This window comes from Muscardinus avellanarius (assembly GCF_963383645.1).
Source record: "Muscardinus avellanarius genome assembly, chromosome: 3".
In the NCBI taxonomy this organism is placed as follows: Eukaryota; Metazoa; Chordata; class Mammalia; order Rodentia; family Gliridae; genus Muscardinus; species Muscardinus avellanarius.
The window spans coordinates 162,854,435-162,879,119 of NC_137788.1; the positions used below are offsets into that span (position 1 = coordinate 162,854,435).

Genomic DNA, 24,685 nt, shown 5'->3' on the forward strand with positions numbered 1-24,685 from the left:
CTACTTTGCAAAATTGCATTGCACACAAAGGCTTTATCAGGAATAAAAGAGTATAGAAAAGAAGAAGAGGGCTCAGTTTAAAAAAAAAGAAAGAAAGAAAACTGCAGAAGATGAACTGTAAGTTAAAATTTCCAAACATGAAGAATTAGTTCACTGTGAGCATGCCTTTCACTCACACAGCCGGAGGCAGATCATCAAACACAATTAAGAACCGAATGCACAAAAGAACTACGCACCCCTTGGAAAGCAGCTTGAAAAGAATCAAGTCAAATTAATAGAGATGAATATATATATCAAAATAAAAAACTTAATGCAGGCCTAGGGTGTCCGGGGAGAAGGTTGAGGGGCAGAGGCCATTTCCTTGATGACTCAGCAAAGGCAGCGCCAACAGAAGAGAGGAAAGACAAGAGCAGTTGCAGTGAGATGATAGCTGAGCCTCTCATGGTGCTTCTGTGTGCCGGGTTCTGTTCCTCACACGTTTCATCTATGAAGGACCTTTCAGGAAAGTGGCGCCACTATTTGCAGGTAAGCAACTGAAGCGTGGCGTGTCCACGGCCACGCAGCAAGAAGACGTGGAGGCCGAATTCTTGCCAGAGACACGGTGCTCTTAACTCTGCCTGACAGAGGGTAGGCTCCTCTCACCTGGAAATAATGGTCCCAACACACATGGGCTACAGCTGTCTAGGACAATCCCAGAAAGAATGTAGCAGAGGTGTTCAAAAGATGATTTTCAGAAAAAACTTATATGCAGATATAAAAATAAGTACCTGTTAAAAATAATTTAGTAACTCAGTTGACAGGAGGGAGCCAGGCAGTGGGAAAGCTGACCCACCACAGACCTATGTGGCGTAGAGAGAGTATGATATGGATTGTAAACGAACGCAGAATGTGTTTACCTACGTGGGCAGAACATCAGCACACTGCCAGTGAAGTCATTACCAGGCCACTCAGAGCTGGCGCATCTGTGAAGTGGGACCATCCAGAGAGAGCTGCAGAAATGCTCAGGCAACGGCAGCGTGAAAGTGTGCTAACTCACACTTTGGTGAGACCCATGCTATTCCACTATTCCGGCCTCGTCCTACAGAACCGATGTTCCAAGACAATGGCCGAGGATTTAATAATGTTGATGAAAAACATCAATCTGCAGGTTCAGGAGACATCAGGCTGAGGGAAGATGTGTAATAAGAAAAAACCTTGAGAGATGTTGTGCAGAAAACGCCACAGAAGAGGCAGAGCCAAAGAAGAGCAGGGAAAAGGGGAAGGAAAGAGAGTGTTTATGGCAAAGAGCTGGCAGGGAGACCAGCTGCGGAGCTCTCGGAGGCAACAATAGAATCAGAAAAAATAAAATATATCTTTTAAGCACTGGAAGGAAATAATCACCAACCTAGAATTCTGTTCCATTAATTGCACGGAGGGCAAAATCAAGGTATCTTCAGGAAGACGAAGACCAAAGCAGTTTACTCTGCAGAGGCCATACGAATGTTAAAACAACAACCAGAGCTAGACAAAAGTTAGAGAACAAACGGGAATCACGTACATGATGGGAGAGACCAGTAGAATAGCGGGAGGGGAGAGAAGGATTGAAGAAGGACACAGTTCAAATGATTCTCTGTCCATATATCAAGGCACCACTGTACTACCAAGCTCACTGACATGGTAGGGAGAGGAAGGGAGTATGGTGGTATCGCAGGGGATTTCACCTGGTGATGGGTTTGTATGTCCGTATCACCCGCATCTCACTACGGTGTGTAATAATAATGATGCACCAGTAAAAGTGTGTTAGTAAAAAGAAATAGATTTCATATAAATATTTAAAAAGAAAGGGTCAGAAGATAAACTCAGGAATCAGGCATGAGAAAGAACAGTGAGCAGGGCACTGGTAAACATTTAGGTTTAAATATAAGCAGATGTCAGCCGGGCGTGGTGGCGCACGCTTGTAATCCCCGCGTTTGGGAGGCGGAGACAGGAGGATCGTGCAGGTTCGAAGCCAGCCGCGCTGGCTTAAGAAACCCTGTTTCCAAATAAAAAAGTATAAAAGTAGGTGTGGGAGTGGAGCCCGGAGGTAGAAGTGTTTCCAGGAACCCCAGTACCACCAAAAAAAATTTATATATATAAACAGATGTGGATGTCTAAGCTTGGGGGTAGTAAAGCAAAGCGCTGGCTGAGAGCGTAGCTCAGTGGCAGTGTGTGTACTGAGCATGCATGAAGCCCTGAGTTCAGCCCCCTCTTCTGGGAAAAATAAACCACAAGAAGGGATTACAATGTGGGAAGACAGTGCGATACAAGACACAACCTGGAGTGTCCTTGGTGGTAAAACACTCAGGCTACCTCATTTGCCCTGGAAGAGCATAGCAAGTACAACTTTAAGGAAGGTATAAAAGTTATATAAAAATATAAGAGCAATCAGCAGAAGCATAAGACAATATATTTTGTCTTCCCAACATGTAGGAAGAGGGGAAATAATAAAGAAAACATGAATCAAAGAAAGGAGGGAGAAATCAAAAGCCCAAGATTAGATGATAGAAATAAAATGTTAACCATCCCAGATGCTGGGATTATAAGCTGCGTTTTTTTGTTTTGTTTTGTTTTGTTTTGTTTTTTCGCAGTACTGGGGATGGAAGAACCCAGGGGCATTCTACCTCTGAGCTAAACCCCCAGTCCTATTTTTTTTGTATTCTTTGTTTTGAAACAGGGTCTCACTGAGTTGCAAAGGGCCTCACTAAGTAGCTGAGGCTGTCTGTGAACCAGGATCCTCTGGTCTCAGTCTCCCAAATACTGAGATTATAAGCATGTGCCACCACGCCCAGCTTAATATCTACTTTTTAACAAGCTGGCCATTGGATAGGTGTGTGATGATATCCCATTCCTTATTGGATAGCTGTGTGATGATATCTCATTCCTTATTGGATAGGTGTGTGATGATACCTCATTCCTTATTGGATAGGTGTGTGATAATATCCCATTCCTTATTGGATAGGTGTGTGGTGATACCTCAATCCTTATTGGATAGGTGTGTGATGATACCTCATTCCTTATTGGATAGGTGTGTGGTAATACCTCAATCCTTATTGGATAGGTGTGTGGTGATACCTCATTCCTTATTGGATAGGTGTGTGATGATACCTCATTCCTTATTGGATAGGTGTGTGGTAATACCTCAATCCTTATTGGATAGGTGTGTGGTGATACCTCATTCCTTATTGGATAGGTGTGTGATGATACCTCATTCCTTATTGGATAGGTGTGCGATGATACCTCATTCTTTATTGGATAGGTGTGCGGTGATACCTCATTCTTTATTGGATAGGTGTGCGGTGATACCTCATTCCTTATTGGATAGGTGTGTGATGATAGCTCATTCCTTACTGGATAGGTGTATGATGATAGCTCATTCCTTACTGGATAGGTGTGTGATGATAGCTCATTCCTTACTGGATAGGTGTGTGATGATAGCTCATTCCTTACTGGATAGGTGTGTGATGATAGCTCATTCCTTATTGGATAGGTGTGTGGTGATACCTCATTCCTTATTGGATAGGTGTGTGGTGATACCTCAGTCCTTATTGGATAGGTGTGTGATGATACCTCATTCCTTATTGGATAGGTGTGTGATGATAGCTCATTCCTTATCCCCCGTTGGTATGGTGTGCACCATATTCATATATTCACCACCATCTGTTTTTCTTCTTTAGTGAGATGTCTGTTAAGGTCTTTGGACTGCTTTTCAATTGAATTATCTGTTTTCTTATTGTGACATTTTAAGAGTTTTTCCTGTAGTGTGGACAGCACAGCCTGTCCAGTGTTAACTGTGTCTTTTGCAAATATTTTCTTCCAGACTGTAATTTGTGTTTTCACTCTCTTAATATGGTCTAAAACAAAATTCAAAGAAGGTGAGTTTTTTAGGCAAGTTCTACCTAGCATAAAGTGCTATGAATATAAGCATATAAACTAACAGTAATTTAAAAATTATAACAAATTTAGGTTTTTGTCAGGAATGACAGTTTTGTTTAATTTTTAAAATCTCACATATAAAATCATTATCCTGGTAGTTGGAAAAAAAACACAATTGATGTTATTGAACACCTACTTGTGAATGAGAAGAAAAGCTCTCCTAACCTGACACAAAATCTTTACCGAAAGCTCAGTAAGTGTTGAAACATTACAGCAGCTAGACACTAGTCCCTGTACCTTGGATTGACTCTTATCAATTTCAATTACTCACAGTCAACTCTGATTTAAAAAAATGTTAAGTGGAAACTTTCAGAAATAAGCAGCTCACAAGTTTACTTATTTTGATTAGAAGCATCTAGCCTTTATTTCAAAACAAAAGAAAAATTGCAATGAACAAAAATATATGCACAAAAACTGCATTTCCTAAATTTCTCACACTCACTGTATCACATAATTACCCAACAGAAGGATGAAGGATGAAGAGTTAATTACTCTTGTTTTTTATGCCTGACAAAATAAATTGTAGATATTAGAAGTTTCAGTAACTTTTATTAGTTTATTATTATTTTATTTTTTATTTATTATTGTCAATATTACTATTCCTGATTTGGGAGTGAGGCTTTATCACAGATATGTATATATAAGAAAAAATATAGCGTACTGGGGGTTGGTACTATCCGGGGTTTCAGGCACCCACTGGGTCTTAGAATATATCCCCATGGGTAAGGGAGAATTACTGTATGTGGAGCAGAATAAGGAATCAGTTGCTATCACTTTAAAAAATACTTTAGTGACTGTGTAATTTTAAATAATGAGAAATAAAAGAATAAGAGTTCCAGAATTAGAAAGAACTAAACAATCATTCATAAACTGTATTCTTTTTTACATAGGAAACTCACAGAAATGATCTAGACAAAAGATGTTGGCTATAAAAGAAGATCTGTATAAAATATTGAATGAATTTCTGTTCTCTTACAGTAGACAATTGGAAATGTAACTTAATGAATTTTATTTTCAGCATCTCTAGGTATTAAAAAGTATGAATACATATGCATGGAGCCCTACATAAAATGTTGAGTTATGTCAGTTTATGTCCAGAAAAACTCCATGCCTTAAAGATGTCAAATTTTCCCAAACCAAATTTAATGGGCTCCTAACTGAAGTCTCAGTAGTGTCTCAATAGGACCAGACAAGTAGATACTAAACTTTACAATGATGAGCAAAAGGTCAAGAATAGCTCAGACAATTTTGAAGAAAAAGAACTGCTTTAAAGGACTTTCCCTGCCAAATACCAACACTTTGAAGATTCTGTAATGGTGCTGGACGGTACTGGGTCAGAGACTCATAGCTCATGGAACAAAGTCAAGTGATGTTCTTCCTATGTTATTTATAACATTGTTATAATATGTCCAGTGTTATATATAATTCTTGTAATAGCATCCATGCTATAGTTAACATGTAAATTAGTAAGGAAAGCTCTCCCTGTCCCTCTCTTTCTCCTTGCCTCTCTCCTCTCCCCTCTCCTTTATCTTTTGATGTTGAGTACTGAACCCAGGGCATTCTCCCTCTGAGCCACAGCCCCATTCCTATTTTATTTTTGTTTCGAGACAGGGTCCCCCTAAGTTGCTGAGCATCCCGTCAAGTTGCTGAGACTGGCTTCTCATCTGCCATTCTCCTGTCTCAGCCTCCCAAGTCCTGGCTTCAGAGGCATGTGCCACCGTACCTGGTTAAGGATTCTTTTTTTTTTAATAAATGTTATTGTGTATATGGTCTATAACTTGATATTATAGAATAAACATGCATAATAAAATACTATAGTAAAGCAAATTAATATACATATCATCTCAGGGTTACTAATAGTTTTTCAAAGTATGTTTGCTTCTGTGGCAGGAGCCGCTACAATCTTCTCATTCAGCAGGATTCCCAAATATAGTAAATGTTACCAGGCATTAGCATGTTATGGTAGATCTCTAGACTTCTTAATTCTATGTATGTGCTGCTACTCTGTATCTTTAGAGCTCTACCTCACTATCTCCTACCACTCCAGCCCCCTTGGTCCCTGGTAACAAAGGTTTTATTTATTTTTTGAGTGGATTCTTCTAGAAGCCTCTTGCTAATGCCCCAGACACTTCCTGGAATCTCTGGCAGGTAAAAATGCCCTGAAAATTTGTTTCTGCCGAGACTTTTTGGTTATTAGTTGTAACAGGCCACATAGCTGGTTGCAGACCTTTAATGTTTCAGAATAAATTACAGAAATAAACCAGAATGTCTATGGCAGGGCGTATGTATTTAGATACAGATACGTAAAATTCATCTGACAAATTTCATCTGTTGTGAGCAAACTTATTTCCCTCCTGAAATCTAGTCACACCCGGCATCAGTAATGTTTTTACATTGAGTCTTAATATGTAGTTGGCGGCTTTTTGTGTTGTTTCTTAAGAAATGTAAAATAAACAGTACCTTAGACCCACTTTCTTCTGAGGCAGATGGGCTTCTTCCTGTATGACTTGTAGATAGGTGTCGTTTTCATGGTTTCGGCTTCTCCTCCTCTCAGTCTTTCAAGGATGCTGAAATCTCAGAGGAACAGGACAAATTCCACAGGAGACCTTACTGATTGGAGGTTCATCTAGTGCCCACGCATAGTGTCCTCTCTGTTTCAACACGGTGTGCCTGGATTTTACTATTGTTATTCATCGCGATCTGTCCTTGGAAGCAGATCCATATTCTTGTGGACCCCTGTTCCCTTGCTGGCCGGCTGCCCCGTTCTTTTTCCTTGGACTCTAGCTGGGTCCCTGGGTCTGATGATGCCTTCCTTCTGAATGTCTCAGTTGCTTTTTTTCTGCTTTCCTGGCTAGGGTGGGGCTTCTGTGCTCCCTGGTGGGGTATCAGTGCTACAGAGAGCTGAGGAATGTGTCCTGAGGCTGAGATCAGGGACTCTCATTCCAGGGCCCAAACCCTGTACAGGTGCAGTACCAGAATGTCCCACCAGGGGAAGTGGAGAAGGGAGAGTTCTAAGTCCAGAGTCACTCCAACTCGGCCTCATGGGCGCTCCCTCCTTCAACTGTCACTGCATCTCAGGGCACAGCTCGTAATCCCATAAGGCTTGGGTCCCCAAGCCCTGCCTGGCACGGCCACCCTCAGTTTGATCCTGAGCCCCCTTTCCAGCCTCAAAGCTCGGGAAGCATCTCACTCACCGTGTGGTCCAAGTGTTATGGTTGTAATGGCGCTGTGGACTCTTTTTCCTCTATTCAACTACGGTTTGTTGAATAGGGAAATTGAAGCTCTTAGACAGCTTGGTGCCGCTTTAACAAGTCTTTATTACACAATGGAGAGCCTGAAAGTAGAACTTTGTTCCCCCCACCGTCCCAGGCCTTCAAATAGATTTTGTATGGGTATGTTTGTATCGACATTATCAGGACAATGGGCTAGTAACTTATTTCTTAGCTAAATGATGCTTCTGTCTCTTTTCCTCTGGCCATGGCCTTACTGAGTGCAGGGACAGTAAGCCACCTGGCTCCCACCTCTCTTGTATTGGGCTGTATTGGTTGCCCATCTTTCCCTTCCTCATACCCAGACTGGGTCACAAAGGAGAAAAGGTGAACAGAGGCACTGATTGCCTCTACTTATGTTTAGAGCTAAAGGCTTTAATTGTCTTGAGGGCTTTTAAGGCTAAAGGGCTTAATTTCCTTTACATTCTCACTATAAGTTAATCATTAGAACAAAGCACAGAGAGAGAGGGGAGCTCTGCTGTGTAATGGCTGCCTCCCCTCCCTGCCCGCATGCCTGCATAGTGCCCAGACTCTAACTGCTTTTTACACTTTGAAAATTAATACTGGAGGAAATTTACAATACCAGCACTCAAGGATACCAAAATTCCCGAAATCTCACCTTCCAGATTGTCTTCAGGCATGTGATAACACTATGCCCCTGCCATGGGCATGCCCGTCTTCCAGAGACTGTGCAAGGGCCTCTCCTGACCACACCGCCAGAGAGCCTGCATCCTGACCATCTGCGCTGACTTCACCCATCATCCCCTCTGGGGTCGGGGTGGGGCTCAAAGGTCTCCCGTGCCAGATGCGAGCTCATCTGTAGTTGAAGGATAAAGGTGGCCAGAGAAAGGCAGCTCATGCAGGGACCCATGGGCCAGGTCGAGAATCCTCATGCACCCTACAGACACATTGTGTGTCTTCCAGTAGTCAAGGGAGAAAATATAGATCTGACCATTTTCCAACTATTAAATACAGAAAAATTTAAATATACACAAAGGCAGAGAGAAGAGGGAAATGAAACCCTTGGTTAGCTCCCACTGCCACAGTTTTCAGTGTTCCTCCGCTGCAAGGCCGTGGGATCGCGCTGCACGGTGGCCATCGTGTGTTGGCATCTGTGAGCAGAAGGCCACTGCGGTCACCTGTCCGGGGGCTGTGGTCATAGAAGCCCTTGAGTCTCCTTGGCCACACAGGTTTCAGAGGGACTCGACTTCTTGTATTAGAGAGCTCTTTTCACATGTAGTGTTTTGCAGCAGGGCCCTGGTTTCAAACTAATCTTATCTCCAGCCCTATGTTCCAGACAGATAAAGTGCTATTAGCACAGTCTGTTCCACACGTTTACTTTTATATTATTTGATGATAGAATCAACCTGCCTGTGGGAAAGAACCATAAAACCCATGATCATGAATGCTGATTTTTGAGTTTTGATAACATCCCATGTATCACAATACTCTGTTCGGATGAACAATATTCAGAAATCATGGAGTCCCATGGGTAAGCTGTTGCTAATGGCAACACTTTTTTTAATCTTATTTTAACCTATTCCCCTTGTGATCTTGAACGTCTCTTCACTTAAATGGATCTGAATTTGCTTGGAAGAATAGCTTCTGGGAACTGGGTTTTGTTGTTGGTTTGTTTACTTGGATCACTGGTCTAACAGATGTTCATACTACTTACTATAAGTATAAAAATTAGAGAAAAAAACAAAGCCTAAAATTTGCAAAATGGTGATCCATCCGTATCATGGCACTGGACCACATGTTCTGTTGTTGCTGCCGGGAACCATTGGCAGGGACGGGGACAAGTCTAGGTCTGGAGTCGGTTCTGTGCTATAATTGTAGGTACAAAATAATTTGTTTCTTTTTACAGTATTGGGGGGAAAACACCAGGGGGCTCTATCACTGAGCTATTCCCCCAGCCTCTTTTACTGTTTATTTTGAGACAGAGTCTTGCTAAGTTGCCCAGGCCGGCTTCAAACTTGACATTCTTTGCCTGAGAAACCCGAGTTGCTCCGATGAAACACTGTGCTACCATACCTGGATACAAACTTGATTATTTTAAAGGACAGTGCACAGCTGCTGAGATCTTATATGGAGATTCACGTTTATGTATATTCATGACAAGAAAAGTTTTAGCTTAATTTTCATCCAAAAGGGAGTTGAATGGGTCACGGAAGTTAATACACTGGCAATCTCAGCAAAGTCAAAATTTTTGCCTACAGGCATTTGAGCGTGTGTTGACATTAGTTATCCTTTTCAAATACAAAGAAAAGCAAGTTTTGGGATCTGACTCTTACGGAAATCCCAAGGCACCTCTATAAAAATCTCAGGGTTCCAGGGAACCTAGTACTATAGGGAACCTAGTATCATAGTACTGTCTCCCATGAGCTTGTAGACGTTTACATTTTCAGTTAGTCTGTGCCCAGTCACCATGTATCATGTGACTCATTGATATAGTCAGATACAGACTCCAGTCAAGTGAAGAGGAGTTGCGCCCTGGCCCTCCAGCCTCTGTCTTTCTCTTTGGGAGTTTAGATGTAAAATAGCAATGTGACCTTGTTTACTTCAGTGGACTATCCTTTTATGAGGGTCTGCGTTCCCTTAAACGCCATTATACTTTTTGTTTCATATTCAAATCATGACTTATTGTACACTCCCCCTCTTGAGTTTCTGGGGTTTTCTATTGGTGCATTGTAACCATACGTCATGATGAAGCTTAGGGCGATAGAGGCACACATGCCCACAGCACTCATGAAGCCCCCTGGCCCATCCCACGCCCTCGCCCTCCTCATCTTCCCAGGCTCAGCTCAGTGATGGGCTCTGACAAGTCTGTGCACATCGTGTCCTTCGAGGGCTTTCCCTCTTCAAGTCTTCCCCACCTCCCTCTGTCAGGTCCCCTCCTTCCCCGCTAAGGTTTCTCCTCCTGTGTCTGGAGACCCTCCTGTGTTCCATGTCCTCCCTAGCTTCCAAATATGAAGAACATCCGACCTTTTACTTTTTTTCTTATTAGAAGATTGATTGTAGTTTATCTTTAATTAGATTCATGATGTGTGTGTGTGTGTGTGTGTGTGTGTGTGTGTGTGTGTGTGTTACTGAGGATGGAACCCGGAGCATTCTACCTCTGAGCTAAACCTTCAGCCCTATTTTTTTTTTTTAAACAGGGTCTCATTGAGTTGCAAAGGGCCTCACTAAGTAGCTGAGGCTGTCCGTGAACTGTCATCCTCCTGTCTCAGCCTCCCGAGTGCTGGGATTACAAGTGTGCGCCACCACACATGGCTCTCCAGGATGTTTTTCAACCCAGTTTTTCTTCCCCTCCTTGATCTGCACCTCCTTTCTCTCTCAGAGATCTCCGACATCTAACCTCCTGCATCGATTATCATGGCAGACCCTGTTCCCCACCCCCATATTGTGGTTTTCTGGGAAGGAAGGAGGCCAGGCAGAGTAAGCAGGTTTACATAGAACAGTTTGAAGAACTTCAGTGGACTCTGAAGTATGGGAACTTTTCCCAGTTGTCTAGTGTCCAGCCATGGGGTGGTTAGGACAGAGACAGTGACCCTGAGTAAGAAAGCCTGATAGAGCAGGTGCTTGAGTGTGGACTCTGATGGGTAGATTTGCTATAGAAAGGGACTTATGAAGGACTTGCTCACCATTTCTAGGAACTGATTTATCCCAGGTCCCTCCAGGGGCAGCAAGGTCTCAGATGTGAAGGCAACAGAAGAGAGAAAAATACAAACTATAGTTAATACGCACCTTCAATTTTAATAGAATTTTTCCTGGTGTGTGTGTGTGTGTTTATCTAAATTGTAACTTCTAGCTACAGGTTTTTTCATATGGCAGAGGAGAAGGTTGGAGTGCATTCATCTAAACCTTATACTTAATTTGCCGTCTTAACCCAGTCTCTTTGTGATCACTAGCTGTGGCCCCAAACCCCTCTTGGGCACTGCTGGTACGCAGCTGCCCGCTGCATTTGGGATACCTGCATTTGGGATACCTTTGTTAAAAGCATCAACGGAGCGCTGTGCCCCGTTTAAAAAGCTGAAACTAGATCTCTGAAATCAGCCGGTTAAAATCCCTGCTCCATGGGACTGACAGGCTGGCCATGTGTTCCTGCATATCCTGCAGAAATTGGCATTTCTCCTCCCTGGTGTCCTCCTAAATTGCTTTTTTTTTTTTTTGGTGTGGGGGGGTTAAGAGCTCTGTTTTTTTATACATGATGAAACATAGTTCATATGAGATGGTGTAGACATTGGCCTCTGCCAAGCTGGGGTCTGAGCAGGCCTCCCCGGTGAGCTGAGGTGATGCTGTGGGGCCGGGTGTGTGGGTTGCCCCCAGGCACGGCAGACCTTAATGCACTGAGAGGTCCACAGCCTGGGGCATGGGCTCATACAGCTCTTTCCCTGTGTCTAGTGCTGACGAGCGTTTTGATGCCACGTTCCACACCAATGTCTTGGTCAATTCTTCTGGACACTGCCAGTACCTCCCTCCAGGTAAGAGGCATTTCTTGTCTTCTTGTGGTTTGAGAATTTAAGCCTGTAGGGGTGTCAGTCCTGATGGCTGCCCACCTGCAGGGTGGGCTGGCTCTGTGCCGTGAGCACCTGCTCCCTCCTCTTCTTCCCTCTGCTTTTCCTCGGGTCTCCTCGCATTAAGGGCGCCATCTTACCCTTTGTCCTTCGACTCCTGGCTCAAGCGGTCTTTGTCAGCGTATGCTATATGTTTATTTTCTTCCATTTTCGCCTTAGAGTAAATCCATGCCTGTGCAGGGTGAAAGGTAAGGATTTAGTTCTGCATTTCTACAACTGGAGAGCCCGTTTTTCCATTTGGTGAAACGGCTGTCTCTTCTCTAGTGTATGTATTTGGCACCTTTGTCGAAAACAATTGGCTCTAAGTGTGTGGATTTGTTCCTGTAACTTCTATTCTGTTCCATTGGTCTATGTGTCAGTATTTGTGCTCATACTATGCTTTTCTGTATTACTATAGTTCTGTAGTATAATTTGAAGTCGGTAATTGTGACACAGAACAATTCACAATAGCCAAATTATGGAGCCAACCTAGGTGTCATCAACAGAGGAATGGATGGCAAAATTATGGGAAATACACACAATGGAATTCTACTCAGCACTAAAGAAGAGCAAAGTTACGCCATCTGCAAGGAAATGGAAGGCCCTGGAGAACATTATGCTAAATGAGATCAGCCAGCCACAGGGAGTGAAGGGTCCTATGTTTTCTCTAATATGCACGAGCTATTAGTAAACAGTAAACAGAATACAAGAGGGACTCCACATAATGGAGGGGAAACCTCAGTGGAGCCAGGGAGGTGGTCTAAGGGAAGGGCAGGAGGCAGACTGAGGTTCATTAAGGGAAATACTACCATCAACTATGTGTACATATGTGAATATGCCAATGTTAGTCACACTACTCTGTATTGGGAAGGGGGAGATGGGGAGGTGGGGAGGGCGCCCAGTGCTGTGTACACGTATGTCACTATAAACAGATTTACATTATTATGTGAGACTATAGTGCACCAATAAAAGCACATTAAAACAAAAAGTAAGTCCACAGTTAAAGCACGTTTTTCTATTAGGTAATTTCCAGTTCTCCTTTTAATCTGTAAGCCCGATAATCAAGTCCTTTGGTCTCCATTTCGATGCACAAACCAGAGAAGCAAGCCCTTTCCCAGGAGCCAGATAAACAGGCCTTCTCTATTCCATTGCAGCCCGCCATTTTCCTTCCTGCTGACTGGCCAGTATCTTGGCAGATACGCCAGGAGCTGGGGAAGGTGGTGGGGTGCTGGGATCCGACCTTCAATCCATGCATTCAGGAGCACTGATGGGGTTGGCGCTAGGTCCAGAGCTCACAAGGGAGCCAGTTGGTGGTTTGTTCCTGGACAAGTTTCTCTTCTTAGCCTCCGCATGGTTAGATCCTCTTTGGAATTGGCCCTCCTGACCCGAGCCCATCACTTCTCTGATACTCAAGCTCGCTGAGCAGGCCACAGCCTGAGATTCGACTGCCTTGAGGCTATTAGGGAGTGATTCCGCACATGGAAATTAACCAACCTTATTTTTTCCTTTAATCTTTTAGAAAAAAATAGTTTTTACATATTTTTTCAAGGATTGCCTGCCCTACGAACTGTCTGGTTTGTTTATTGTTTAACTTCCTATTCACAAGAAATTTGCCACTATCTCTCTCATTCCCTGCCTCCACCAGTAAACACACTCATAATGCATTTGCATACACACACACACACACACACACACACACACACACACACCACAAATTCTCACACTCATTAACACTCATAAACACCACAACACCCTCTCCAGCAGTAGCCCATTTTGCTCATCGGGCATCTCCCAGCAAAGCTGGCTTTGTCTTCTGGGCGGTCGTTTACACGCTCTTCCTGTTGGCAGACGATAAGCATCCCCTAGGCAGAGGCTGTGTTCACTCAGGCATGGGTACCTTAGTACCCATGACTCCTCAAACCCACGTGGCCCAAGTGCTAATAAGCAAATGAATAAGTGATTAAAACTATCAAAGACAGGCCAGGTGTGGTGGCGCACGCTTGTAATCCCTGCGCTTGGAAGGCGGAGACAGGAAGATCGCACAGGTTCGAAGCCAGACACGCTGGCTTAAGAGACGCTGTTTCCAAATTAAATATAAAATAGGTCTGGAGGTGTAGCCCGGAGGTAGAAGGGCTTCCAGGAACCCCAGTGCCACACACGCATACACACACACAAACAACTATCAAAGACAGACACCTCCCAGTAGTATTTATATAGATTAAAGAAATTTTCAGGTTTTCTGTCTTAAAGCATCTGGCTCTGGGCTGCTCCCTTCAGCCCCCTTACTCCAGCCATTTCTTCTTACAGCAGGCCCCTTGTCGCCTGGGCTGCAGAATGCTCTCTGTCACTCCAGAGTTCCTCTCATCAAGCCTGGAAGTTGCAGCTTCTATTATGAGAGCCATTTCTTGAACAACCTCCGGTGGCCATCGGTAGAATATGGTGCTGCACGTTGTCCTGAGGGCTGCGGTCATCTTCAGCCCCTGGAGCAATGCTCTGGACCCTAAACCAACTCAATGCAGCAGCTGGATTCCATCCTGTGACCCCACCTTGGTGGCCCTGGGCGGCCGGCCAGGAAAGAGCACATTGTGCTGTTACCAGGACTCCTCTTTACACTGGCAGGAAAGGTAGAGGGCTGCCTGTGCCTTAGGATCATGGAGGGATGGTTCAGATGCTCCTGGAACGCTCTTCTGCCCCTGCTTAATGAGATGGAGTATAAGGAATGCTCTGGGTACAAGTTTTGAAATATAGACTGGGTTATAATGTGACTTCACGCCTTCACACTTTATGTGGGTTTTTTGTGTGTGGTACTAAGAATGGGGAATGTAACCCAGGGACATTCTGCCTCTGAGCTATACCCCCAGACCTGTGTTTTATTCTTTATTTTGTAACAGGGTCTCACTGAGTTGCAAAGGGCCTCACCAAGTAGTAGCTGAGGCTGTCCGTGAACCGTGATCCTCCTGACTCAGCCTCCCAAGTGTTGAGAGTACATTATGTGTTCATTTTTAACAGCTTCGTAGAGGTAGAATTTAAATGTGTGATATGTGCACGTATGACTCTGCCATCCTGTGCCTCATAATGATGCATGATTATAACAACGTACCAATGAAAATAATAAATAATTTACATATCACAAATTTTAAGTACCTGATTCAATGATTTCTAGTTAAAGAGTTATGCAACCATTATCTCATCCCAGTTGTAGAACATTCCCTCACACCACAAGTTCCCCTTTGTCTGTTTGCAGCTGACCCCCCCTAGTCAGCCCCGGCTACCCATGGCTCCACTTTTTGTCTCTCTCTTCAGTCTTTTCATAGAAATGTAGTTGTACAATTGTAGAATTTTCTGACTTGCAAATAATGTGGATTTAGGGAATCCAGACCACTAGAAGGAGGGGAGTGTCAGGAATTTCAGGTGCTTGTGAGCATTTGAAGTATGCTGCAAGTCATCTTTAGAGGACATTTAAAGGTTCTGGAGGGGACAAATAGTTTATCTTTTTCCAATGTGGCCATGAGATAGGAACTGTATTTAAGGCCCTTTGAGTCCCTTCCTCTGTATTTTCTTTAATTCAGTAGGAAATATGTATGGAGTACCCACCCTTCTCCACTAGCCCTTGGGCACTTAAGCTATTCATTCCCCTTGTGTGGTCTTCTCTGAGCAGGGAAGGATCTGGGTAGAAAAACTCAGAGTGAGCTTATCTCTTCTCTAGGGCTTCTGGGAAATCTACTTGCAACCCACCCGAGCTTTGAGTCTTCCTTGTATCCAAGTGCTCTCTCTTCAGCTTAAAGTATCAATTCTTATTCTGTTCTTGATCTGGAATTTCAACTAGCTAAAATCAGCCTCCACATATATTTCTAAATAATCATGTGTTTTTCCAACTTGTTACGTAAAGAAAAATTCCCCTCTTACACACACACACACACACACACACACACACACACACACACACTTTTCAGATTCTCTTTCTAACCCCATTATCATTTTTCCAACTTTTTTTTTACATTTTTTTACTTTTCTTTGATTATTTAGTCTAATGCTCAGTGGTAAATGCAAGTCTATAGAGCTAATCTTTTAATTTCACAGATACCCTGAGAAATCTTCTTCCGTAGGATTTGTTTTTGTGTGTGGGTTTTCAAAGCCAGGAGAGCTTCAGCTAAGCATCTTCTTCTAGAAAATTTTCAAACATCTTCAAAACTAAAACCATCACTGCCTTTTGTTCTGCGCAGGCTCCGCAGCAGGCCGCAGGGGTGGGAGGGGCTGAGGGCATGCCTTGTGTTTTGAGCCCTTCGCCGTCACCTCCCGCTTCAGTTTCTGCTCAACTTCTCCATCACCCTCACAGGCATCTTCAAGAGCTCCTGCTACATCGACGTGCGCTGGTTCCCCTTTGACGTGCAGCAGTGCAAACTGAAGTTTGGGTCCTGGTCGTACGGAGGGTGGTCCTTGGACCTGCAGATGCAGGAGGCAGATATCAGCGGCTACATCCCCAATGGAGAATGGGACCTTGTGGGTAAGCCCGGCAAAGAGGATGTCAGACTTGCATCCTAGAAGAAAGCTGCTTTCTCCCTGTGCAAGTTTAAAAAGTTGGGGATTTTTCTACTGCCCTGGTCAGCGCCAACATTTCTTAAACCCTGCAGCATTCACCATCATTTACTGATAGTTTGAGGAGGAAGAATAGAAAAATTAATGAGCACAACACTGTCCCGGGAAAACTTGCACTATGGTGAGGACGCGTTGAAACAAGTCAGTACTAGGGCAGTTATCACTGCATTTTTGAGATTTTCGCCATCCTCCAAATATGATTGGACAGCAGATTTCAGTCAAAAGTGTGAACCGAGAACATCACAAGTGAAGTTTGAATAAATTCACAGTGATTTTATTGGGAAACGCAATAGGTCTGCAATTTGGGAAATGTAGGTTCTGCTGGACATGGATCCAGCCCTTTGCTGACGGGCCACGGGCTTGTGGTTTATAACCAGAAGTGGGTACGGAGGGTTAGCGTTTTGAGAGGATGAGTAACAAGATTAAGGCAAGTCGTGTGTTGAAAGCAGATGAGAATCAGGTTTCTAAGTGTGTAAGCCCCCTGGAATGTCTGACCAGTCTAGTATTTCTCAGACCTTGCAAGGGATTGTTAGACTCTGAAAAATTACTCCTTGTAGAGGATGTCGTTCATGACATGACGCCTGCCTGCCAATCTACCCCCTGTCAGCAAATCTCTTAAGGCTTAGAGAAAGATTTTTGTTCTATTTTGTTGCTGCTCTGCAGCCATTTTGACTTTTATCAGTGGGAAGCTATATTTCATTATTTTAAAAGGAAAGACAGTATAGATGTGAGCCACTTAACACACAGTATACATTCTGAAAGCACTTTGTTGGGTGATTTCAGTTATGTAAGTACCATAGAGTATACACGCACAAGCTAGCACAGCTCCAGAGTCACTAGATAATGTAATGTTATGAGCCCACCATTACATTGGTCCATCTTTGACAGAAACATCATTATGTGGTCCATGATTATAATTATACATATAAGGATCTAAAAATGACAATGTGTTATTTATAATCCTGGCCTTCCAATCCCTCAGGAGAATGTCTAGCAGTTTGCTCAAATCTCACTGAGATAGCTTTAAACAATCTTATGATACACCAGCATGGGTTTCTTCAAGCATTAATGACTCAATATTTTATGCTTAGTAAACTCCAGGACTGTGATTCTGTGCGGCCTATACATTGAAACAAACACAGTAACGTGCATGCTAATAATGCCTTCTCTGCTCCTGCGCACGCAGGAATCCCGGGCAAGAGGAGTGAGAAGTTCTATGAGTGCTGCAAGGAGCCCTACCCGGACGTCACCTACACGGTGACCATGCGCCGCAGGACGCTCTACTACGGCCTCAACCTGCTCATCCCCTGTGTCCTCATCTCAGCCCTGGCCCTGCTGGTGTTCTTGCTTCCTGCAGACTCTGGGGAGAAAATCTCCCTTGGTAAGTTGCCTGGGTCTTTGGCAAGAGTCCGAGGCTGGAGGCCCTTCCTGGGGGCAGCTCTGTGGGGCTCACTGTGGACAGTGCGGAGACATTGGGGTCTCTAGGGCTTGCTTGGCTTATCACACGTAGACCACTTAGAACAGCTCTACCACCTCAGAGCTTCCTGATCCAGGCTCTGAGCTGGTCGATGTTCCCTCCTGAGAATATAGCACGATCCTTCAGTCCTTCCATCCTGTGGAGAGGATGGGTTTACCCAAGGAGGGACCACCTTGATTCTGCTCTGAAGGGCCCGAGATTTCTCCTTGACCAACACCTCACCCTGTACCATGGTGGCAACTAGTTGGCCTTCACTGCGAATACGGAAGAGTTTAGCTCAATTTCAGCTTGCATTAGTATGTTGTACACAGCATAATTTCTTATGAAAATAAGAAAAGTAAAGTCTTTGAATGGTAAGCCGAGTTTCTAAATATCTCAGTATCTCAAAATATCAGTCACAAACTTATTATCTTCTGAGAACATGGCTTCCCCCCAGGTCACATAGCTACTAAGTAGCAAAGTCAAGACCTGCAGCCCCATCTTTTCGCCACATGAGTTTTTCCTTTTTTCCTGCTATGTTAAATTATCTCTCAATAATATTGTAATAAAGAGCCTAAGAGGTAATTGTACTGTGAAAATCCTTACAGAGTCCTGACTTTTAAACTTGTCTCCTCCAGAGACGCCTTTGGGACTCTGGCAGGTGACAGAGACTGTCCCCAGAAAAATGCACATGGCCATAAGTGTAGAAACCATGCATCCCCTGGCCTTCCCCCAGCACCTCCCTAGTTCTTTGAAACCCAGGTTCAGAGAGCCTGGAACTTAGACCTTATTTTTTGTTTTGCATAAGGAACATATTTATGTTTTCGTTTTAGGGATAACAGTCTTACTCTCTCTAACCGTCTTCATGCTGCTGGTGGCTGAGATCATGCCTGCAACATCCGATTCGGTGCCACTGATAGGTAAGAGAAGAAGCTGCGGAGTCAGAGAGGGCCTCGAGTTTCCCAGTCGATGCTGGGGCAGCAATGTCCTCTGTGGCCTGTAAGGGTTGTACTGTCCCTCCATCTTCTGCTGTGAGCACATGGCTTGCTGTAACTGTTCAGAGTGGCCCATGGCCTCTGCTCACTTGATCCCAAATAGCGGGAAGAGGGTGTCCATCTTTATGGTTGGTCTTGGAATGGCTGGGGCATTGGCATGCACTTGTGGTCCCAGCTCTCAGGAGGCTGAGGTAAGAGGATCACTTTGGTCCAGCAGTTCAAGACCAGCCAGGACAACATAGCAAGACCCCTTCTTAAGAAACAAACAAACAAACAAAAAGTATTGCGTATATGTCCTTTCCTCCCGTAAATGTCTCATTCGTGCTTTTTTTTAGGTTCAAAAAGATGTATATGATTACAAATTTGTTATTTTAGCCGAGTCCCTGTTTTCCCACAAACCTTGGGTTAGAATGGGGAAAGCAACCGCTTTAAGCCATTTTCCCCTGGGATACCTCAGTGTCTCCATATGTAAGAAGAGTTTGGGGAAATGCAAATGGAACAAATACGTTTTGCCCAGGGCATGCATGAGGCATGACTCCTGCCAGGGGAGGGATGAAGGAGAGAAGATAGCCTCTCTGACAGTACCTTCCTACATGGGAATACTGGGATCATTCAATAGTAGGATGTTTGGACTAGTGGATAGGGCATGATAGCCACTCCTGCAACCAGGCTAGCCAGGGATGTAAGAACTCCAAGCCAACTGTTAGCATGGACGCAGAATGCCACTGGATGCTCTTGCGTCTGATTTGATGGTAGAAAGCCAAATCTTCAGGTTCTGGGCCAGCCTTTCCCACCAGGAATATGGGTAGCCTGGTCCAGCCCACAGGAAGCAGTCCAGTACTATTGCCCAGCATGACCATGGGCCTGGCCATGGAACGAGGTTCAGAAGTGCCCATCCTGTAATGCTCGTTGGCCCTGGGGCAGAGGTCTCACCCTGCATCTCTCTGGTCTCTCCCCAGCCCAGTATTTCGCCAGCACCATGATCATCGTGGGCCTCTCCGTGGTGGTGACCGTGATTGTGCTGCAGTACCACCACCATGACCCCGACGGGGGCAAGATGCCCAAGTGGGTACGTTCCTCCTGCCTCCTGTGGAGGTAGAGCCCACATCAAGGCGGGTTCTCCTATAATTTCTCTGTTTTAAAAATCGCACCCAAGCCAGGCATGGTGGTGTACACTTGTAATCCCAGTACCTGGGAGCCTGAGACAGGAGGATCGCGGGTTCGCAGCCAGCCCTAGCTACTTAGTGAGGTCCTCCACAACTTGGTGAGAACTTGTCCCAAAATAAAGAATAAAGTGAGAACTGGGGATGTAGCTCGGAGGTAGAATGCCCCTGGGTTCAATCCCCAGCACCACAAAAAAATAAAAAAATAAAAATTGCACCTGAAATTGGCATTACTGTCAAGTGGGATTACTGTTCCTAGGAGTATTTTTCATTGGACTTCTCTGTATTTCTCTGTGGAGGGTGGAGCCGCAGTGAGCACACCTCTGGGTAGCCATCCTGCATCAGCCTTTGAACCTGACCTTCCAGGGCAGGGCTCACACTTCGGTTGTTCCGTGCATTTTTGCTAGCACGGTGTTTTGGGTTTTTTCTATGCTTTTGCATGCACCTTGTGGAGGACTGTATCAGAAGCAACAGATGAAAGAGACAGTTAGCAACATGGTGGGAGTTTCCAAAAGAATGGGAATGAAAAGATAAAGAAACAGAATGAGTTGGGCAAAAATGCAGCCATCCTGTAATGTTCTCGAGAGGTTGGTTACAAGACTTTCTACAGATGTCAAAATATGCAGATGCTCAAGCCTCTTCTATAAATGGTTTACATAGTGTGTGGATACCTATACGTGGCCTCCTTCAATAGCCTTTGATGTCTTAGAGTTCCTCCTTTCTCAGTCAGCATTCTCACTGTGATGACCCAAGTACCTGACAGCGCAAGTTAGTGGAAGAAGGATTTATCTGGGCCTCACAGTTCTGGAGGTTTCAGAGTTTTCAGTTCATGTTAGGCCAGATCATGTCACTGAAGAGCTCAGGTCATGGTGGCAGGAAGCAGAGAGAGAGAGTAAGGAGGGAGCCCATCAACACTGATGGTTCCCAAGACCACATCTCCTACAGCCATGCTCCATCTGCCTCTGTTAGCACCCAATACATCCATTCAAATGATTAATCCTTCCATTGATTTACCCACTGATGAAATTAAAACCCTCATGAATCAGTTATTTCACCTTTGAACATTTTTGCATTGCCAATACATAAGCTTTCCCAGGAAAAGTTCTATAACCAAACTCCATAACACCAATACAATGTAAGCACTATGCCAATAGTTGCCATCCTTAATTGTTTTGGTAATAATGCAAAAAAAAAAATCAGTACAGACACAATTTCTTTTGGCCATGAATTTGACTTTTCAAATTCATGGATGTGGAACTCATAGATACAGAGGGCCAAGTGTACCTACATCTAATACATAGCGGGATATAGTCTAACCCAAATCCTGTAGCATAAATGTAAATAGTCACCAGTATAAGAAGGAAAAGGGATGGAAAGGAATGGGTGGGGAAGTCCAAGATTGAGTTGCTTCCTCCCGTGAAGTCAGCGCAGGCCATGTTCCCTTCCTGCAGTGTTGAAACCCAGGCTCTCGCCATGTCTGATGGCGTTCACCTACCTGCACATCCACTCCTTCATGGGCTGTCATTTGAAGCTCTGCACCCACCCTTAACTGACAGGCAGGAGACACTGATTAGGCCTGAGTCATATCCGGGCTCCCCCCACATCACCAGGACAAAACCCCAGGCCAAGGAGAGCTGCCAAACGCCAGAACACTCATACAATGTAAGTGGTCACCTCCCGTGACGCACACATGAGCCCCACAGCCTTCCCAAGCTTCCTGTCCTGAATGCGTACTTGGTGGATGGAAAAGTCCTTCTGTCCCGAAAGGAGCCTGTCTGTGGAGACCCATGAGGTGGCATCCAGGCCCAAATGGAGTAAGAAATCAGCAGCAGGCTGAGCATAGTGTAAGGTGTGAGGTGCACACAGTTGTTCTCCAGGTACGGGGGCCTTCCTGGGCCTTCTAAAAATGCGCATTGTTTAATCAAGTACAGTTATCCACAAGTTAACTTAGCAAAGGTCACTTTAAAAAAAATCATTCCCCTCAATTCTCTTTTCATGGCATGTTCTCCTCCTACACTTAATATCAACTCACCTGGAGCTCACTGTGGTGACAGTGATGTGAGCTGGGCCTAATGGCGATGCCCTGCACGTAGGCCGTCTTACCACCATCTGTTGGGCCAGCTTTGAGACGTCCCCGGCCCCCTTTAAAAAGCTGGGATACATTTGCACTCACATACCTTCATTTCCATCTGACTTTCTTATAACCCTGACACTCTTAGGCGAGACTCTGGACCAGGTGCAGGAGCCAGTGCCTTGTTTATTGGCTTGCCTTTCTGTCTACCCATCTATCTATGTGACGCACGTAATACATTTACCTGTTTCAAAAGCCAAAATGAAATTGACATTCTACACAAGGAAATCCAATTCCCATTCCTACCCCTCACACTCTTTCCACCACCAGGATTGACAACCATTTCAGCAAATTCCTTCTCTTCTAGTGTTTATTTATGCAAATAACAAAAATAAACTCTCATTTCTCTTAAGCATTTTGACTGATGTGGCTATAAGGGAATTCAGACACGGGCCCAAAACCATTTTTAATGAACTGGTAGCACTTTAGTTCCCCAGAAAAAAAATCTTAATGAAGAGCATATGCTAATTATTAACCTCTCAGCATAAGAGCTTGTTAAAGCCAATTGGCTACCCATGAAATATAAAGTGTATACATGTCTCTCATTTTACATAGCACGCTGTGTTTTTCTTTCCTTTCGTGTATATTTGAAACATAAATGGCCTCTGAGGGACTCTTAACTATGATCTGTTGCTATGAAGAAGGTACTGCCGGGTGCAGTGGCATTATTTGACATTTGCACAGCCAGAAACTAAACCATAACCTAACAGAAGAGGTCATGAGCACGGCTTGATGAGTGCCAGGAGGATAACTTCATCTTTGGAGATGTGTTGGCCTTGAAAGCTAATTATTCCGGCCACGGAATTCAAGATAGACTTGGCAGTGTGGGTCCCATGGACTGGAAACGTCTCTCAGAGGATGCCCGGCCTCTGACGTGGTGGGGAAGCGTGTGAACCTGTCTGGCTGGCTGTCCCGTGCGCACCTGCCTTGGGGTTCAGACGCAGTGACTCTCTATAGCCTCCCTCAGGATCTAGTCCAGGTTTTCTGATGTTTTCCCAGAAAGGGTTGGGCTAAACCACAGGAGTTTTGCAGAGAACCCTATAGACATTTTGACATAGGCAGAAATCATCTTGGGGGACGTGGAGATCCAGTATGGGGCCTGAGCTGCTGGATAATGGTCTCTGTGCAGGCGGCAGTGGTCCAGCGGTTGCCTGGTTACAGATACCCAAGGATCTGAGAGGGCGAGTGACTTTGCCTGTTTATCCAGCCCAGAGTTTTCATACCAAGCCATTCTTTGCCCAGTAAGTGTGTCGGACCCAGGGATTCCCCTCCGACCCAGGTGATAAGCCTGTAGGGCTTTGATCCTCACTTCATGCTTGACTCAGCTGTTCTGAGGCTTTGAAGTCCTTCTCCTGATCATTGGGGAGGTGATGGAGACCGTTACTCCCATGAACAATCAAGATGGGCTGGCACTATGGGGTCCCATTACCAAAGTTGTTGTCCAGATCTGAGCCGCTCTTGACATCATCCCCTTGTCTCCCCAGACCAGAGTCATCCTTCTGAACTGGTGTGCGTGGTTCCTGCGCATGAAGAGGCCGGGGGAGGACAAGGTCCGGCCGGCTTGTCAACACAAGCAGCGCCGCTGCAGCCTGGCCAGCGTGGAGCTGAGCGCGGCGGGCGCGGGGCCGCCCACCAGCAACGGGAACCTCCTGTACATCGGCTTCCGCGGCCTGGAAGGCGTGCACTGCGCCCCGACCCCCGACTCCGGGGTGGTGTGCGGCCGCATGGCCTGCTCCCCCACGCACGACGAGCGCCTGCTGCACGCCGGGCAGCCGCCGGAGGGCGACCCGGACCTGGCCAAGATCCTGGAGGAGGTCCGCTACATCGCCAACCGCTTCCGCTGCCAGGACGAGAGCGAGGCGGTGTGCAGCGAGTGGAAGTTCGCGGCGTGCGTGGTGGACCGCCTGTGCCTCATGGCCTTCTCCGTCTTCACCATCATCTGCACCATCGGCATCCTCATGTCCGCGCCAAATTTCGTGGAAGCCGTGTCCAAAGACTTTGCCTGACGTGGTCTCCTCTACCCATGTAGAAAACGCAAAGATAGGCCACGGGGCTGGTGGGCGAGGGTCGGGTGCTAGCCACCCCTCCCCAGCAGCATGACAAGCGACGACTCTGATGCGTCCTTAGAGCTGTCCCTCCTGACCGTCACAGTTTCCTTGTTACTTTCAGGAACAGCACCCCAGCACTTTTCTGTTTGATCCTGTTTTTTTTTTTTTTAATTTATTTTTTATTGGTGCAATGTATTCATACATCATAGTGGTATAAAGAAAATACTTTTGTAGACATACATGCACATCTCTGTTTGATCCTGTTTTAGGTAGCGTACGATCAGCAGGGCCACGCTGCCGCCTTCTGCCCATTCGCCCACCTGCTGGAAAGCCCTGCGGAGAGAGATCTAGCTCCAGCCTGCGAGGGAGGCCCGTGCAGTCGGATTTGCATGCTTGCACGTCGTCCCCACACCAACTTTTTACCTGTGTACAAACCTAGATGGAATCTAAGAGTCATAAATCACACTGGCCACGTCCAGCCTGGTAATTGCCCTCAAAGGAAAAAAAAAATGACTTCAAC

The 24,685-nt window shown here is 45.1% G+C and overlaps 1 protein-coding gene across 1 annotated transcript in view; it reads left to right on the top strand.

Annotated features, from left to right (window-relative positions):
* The window catches only part of LOC308261115 (neuronal acetylcholine receptor subunit alpha-7), a gene marked incomplete at both ends in the record, with an annotated part of 111,980 nt that extends 87,857 nt beyond the window's left edge, over positions 1-24,123 (top strand). The window contains 6 exons of the mRNA XM_080692828.1: positions 11,625-11,704; positions 16,113-16,280; positions 17,559-17,753; positions 18,662-18,748; positions 19,783-19,892; positions 23,602-24,123. Coding sequence (XP_080548954.1) covers positions 11,625-11,704; positions 16,113-16,280; positions 17,559-17,753; positions 18,662-18,748; positions 19,783-19,892; positions 23,602-24,123 — 1,162 coding nt within the window. The remainder of the gene's footprint in view (positions 1-11,624; positions 11,705-16,112; positions 16,281-17,558; positions 17,754-18,661; positions 18,749-19,782; positions 19,893-23,601) is intronic.
* Between the last annotated feature and the right edge of the window lie 562 nt (positions 24,124-24,685).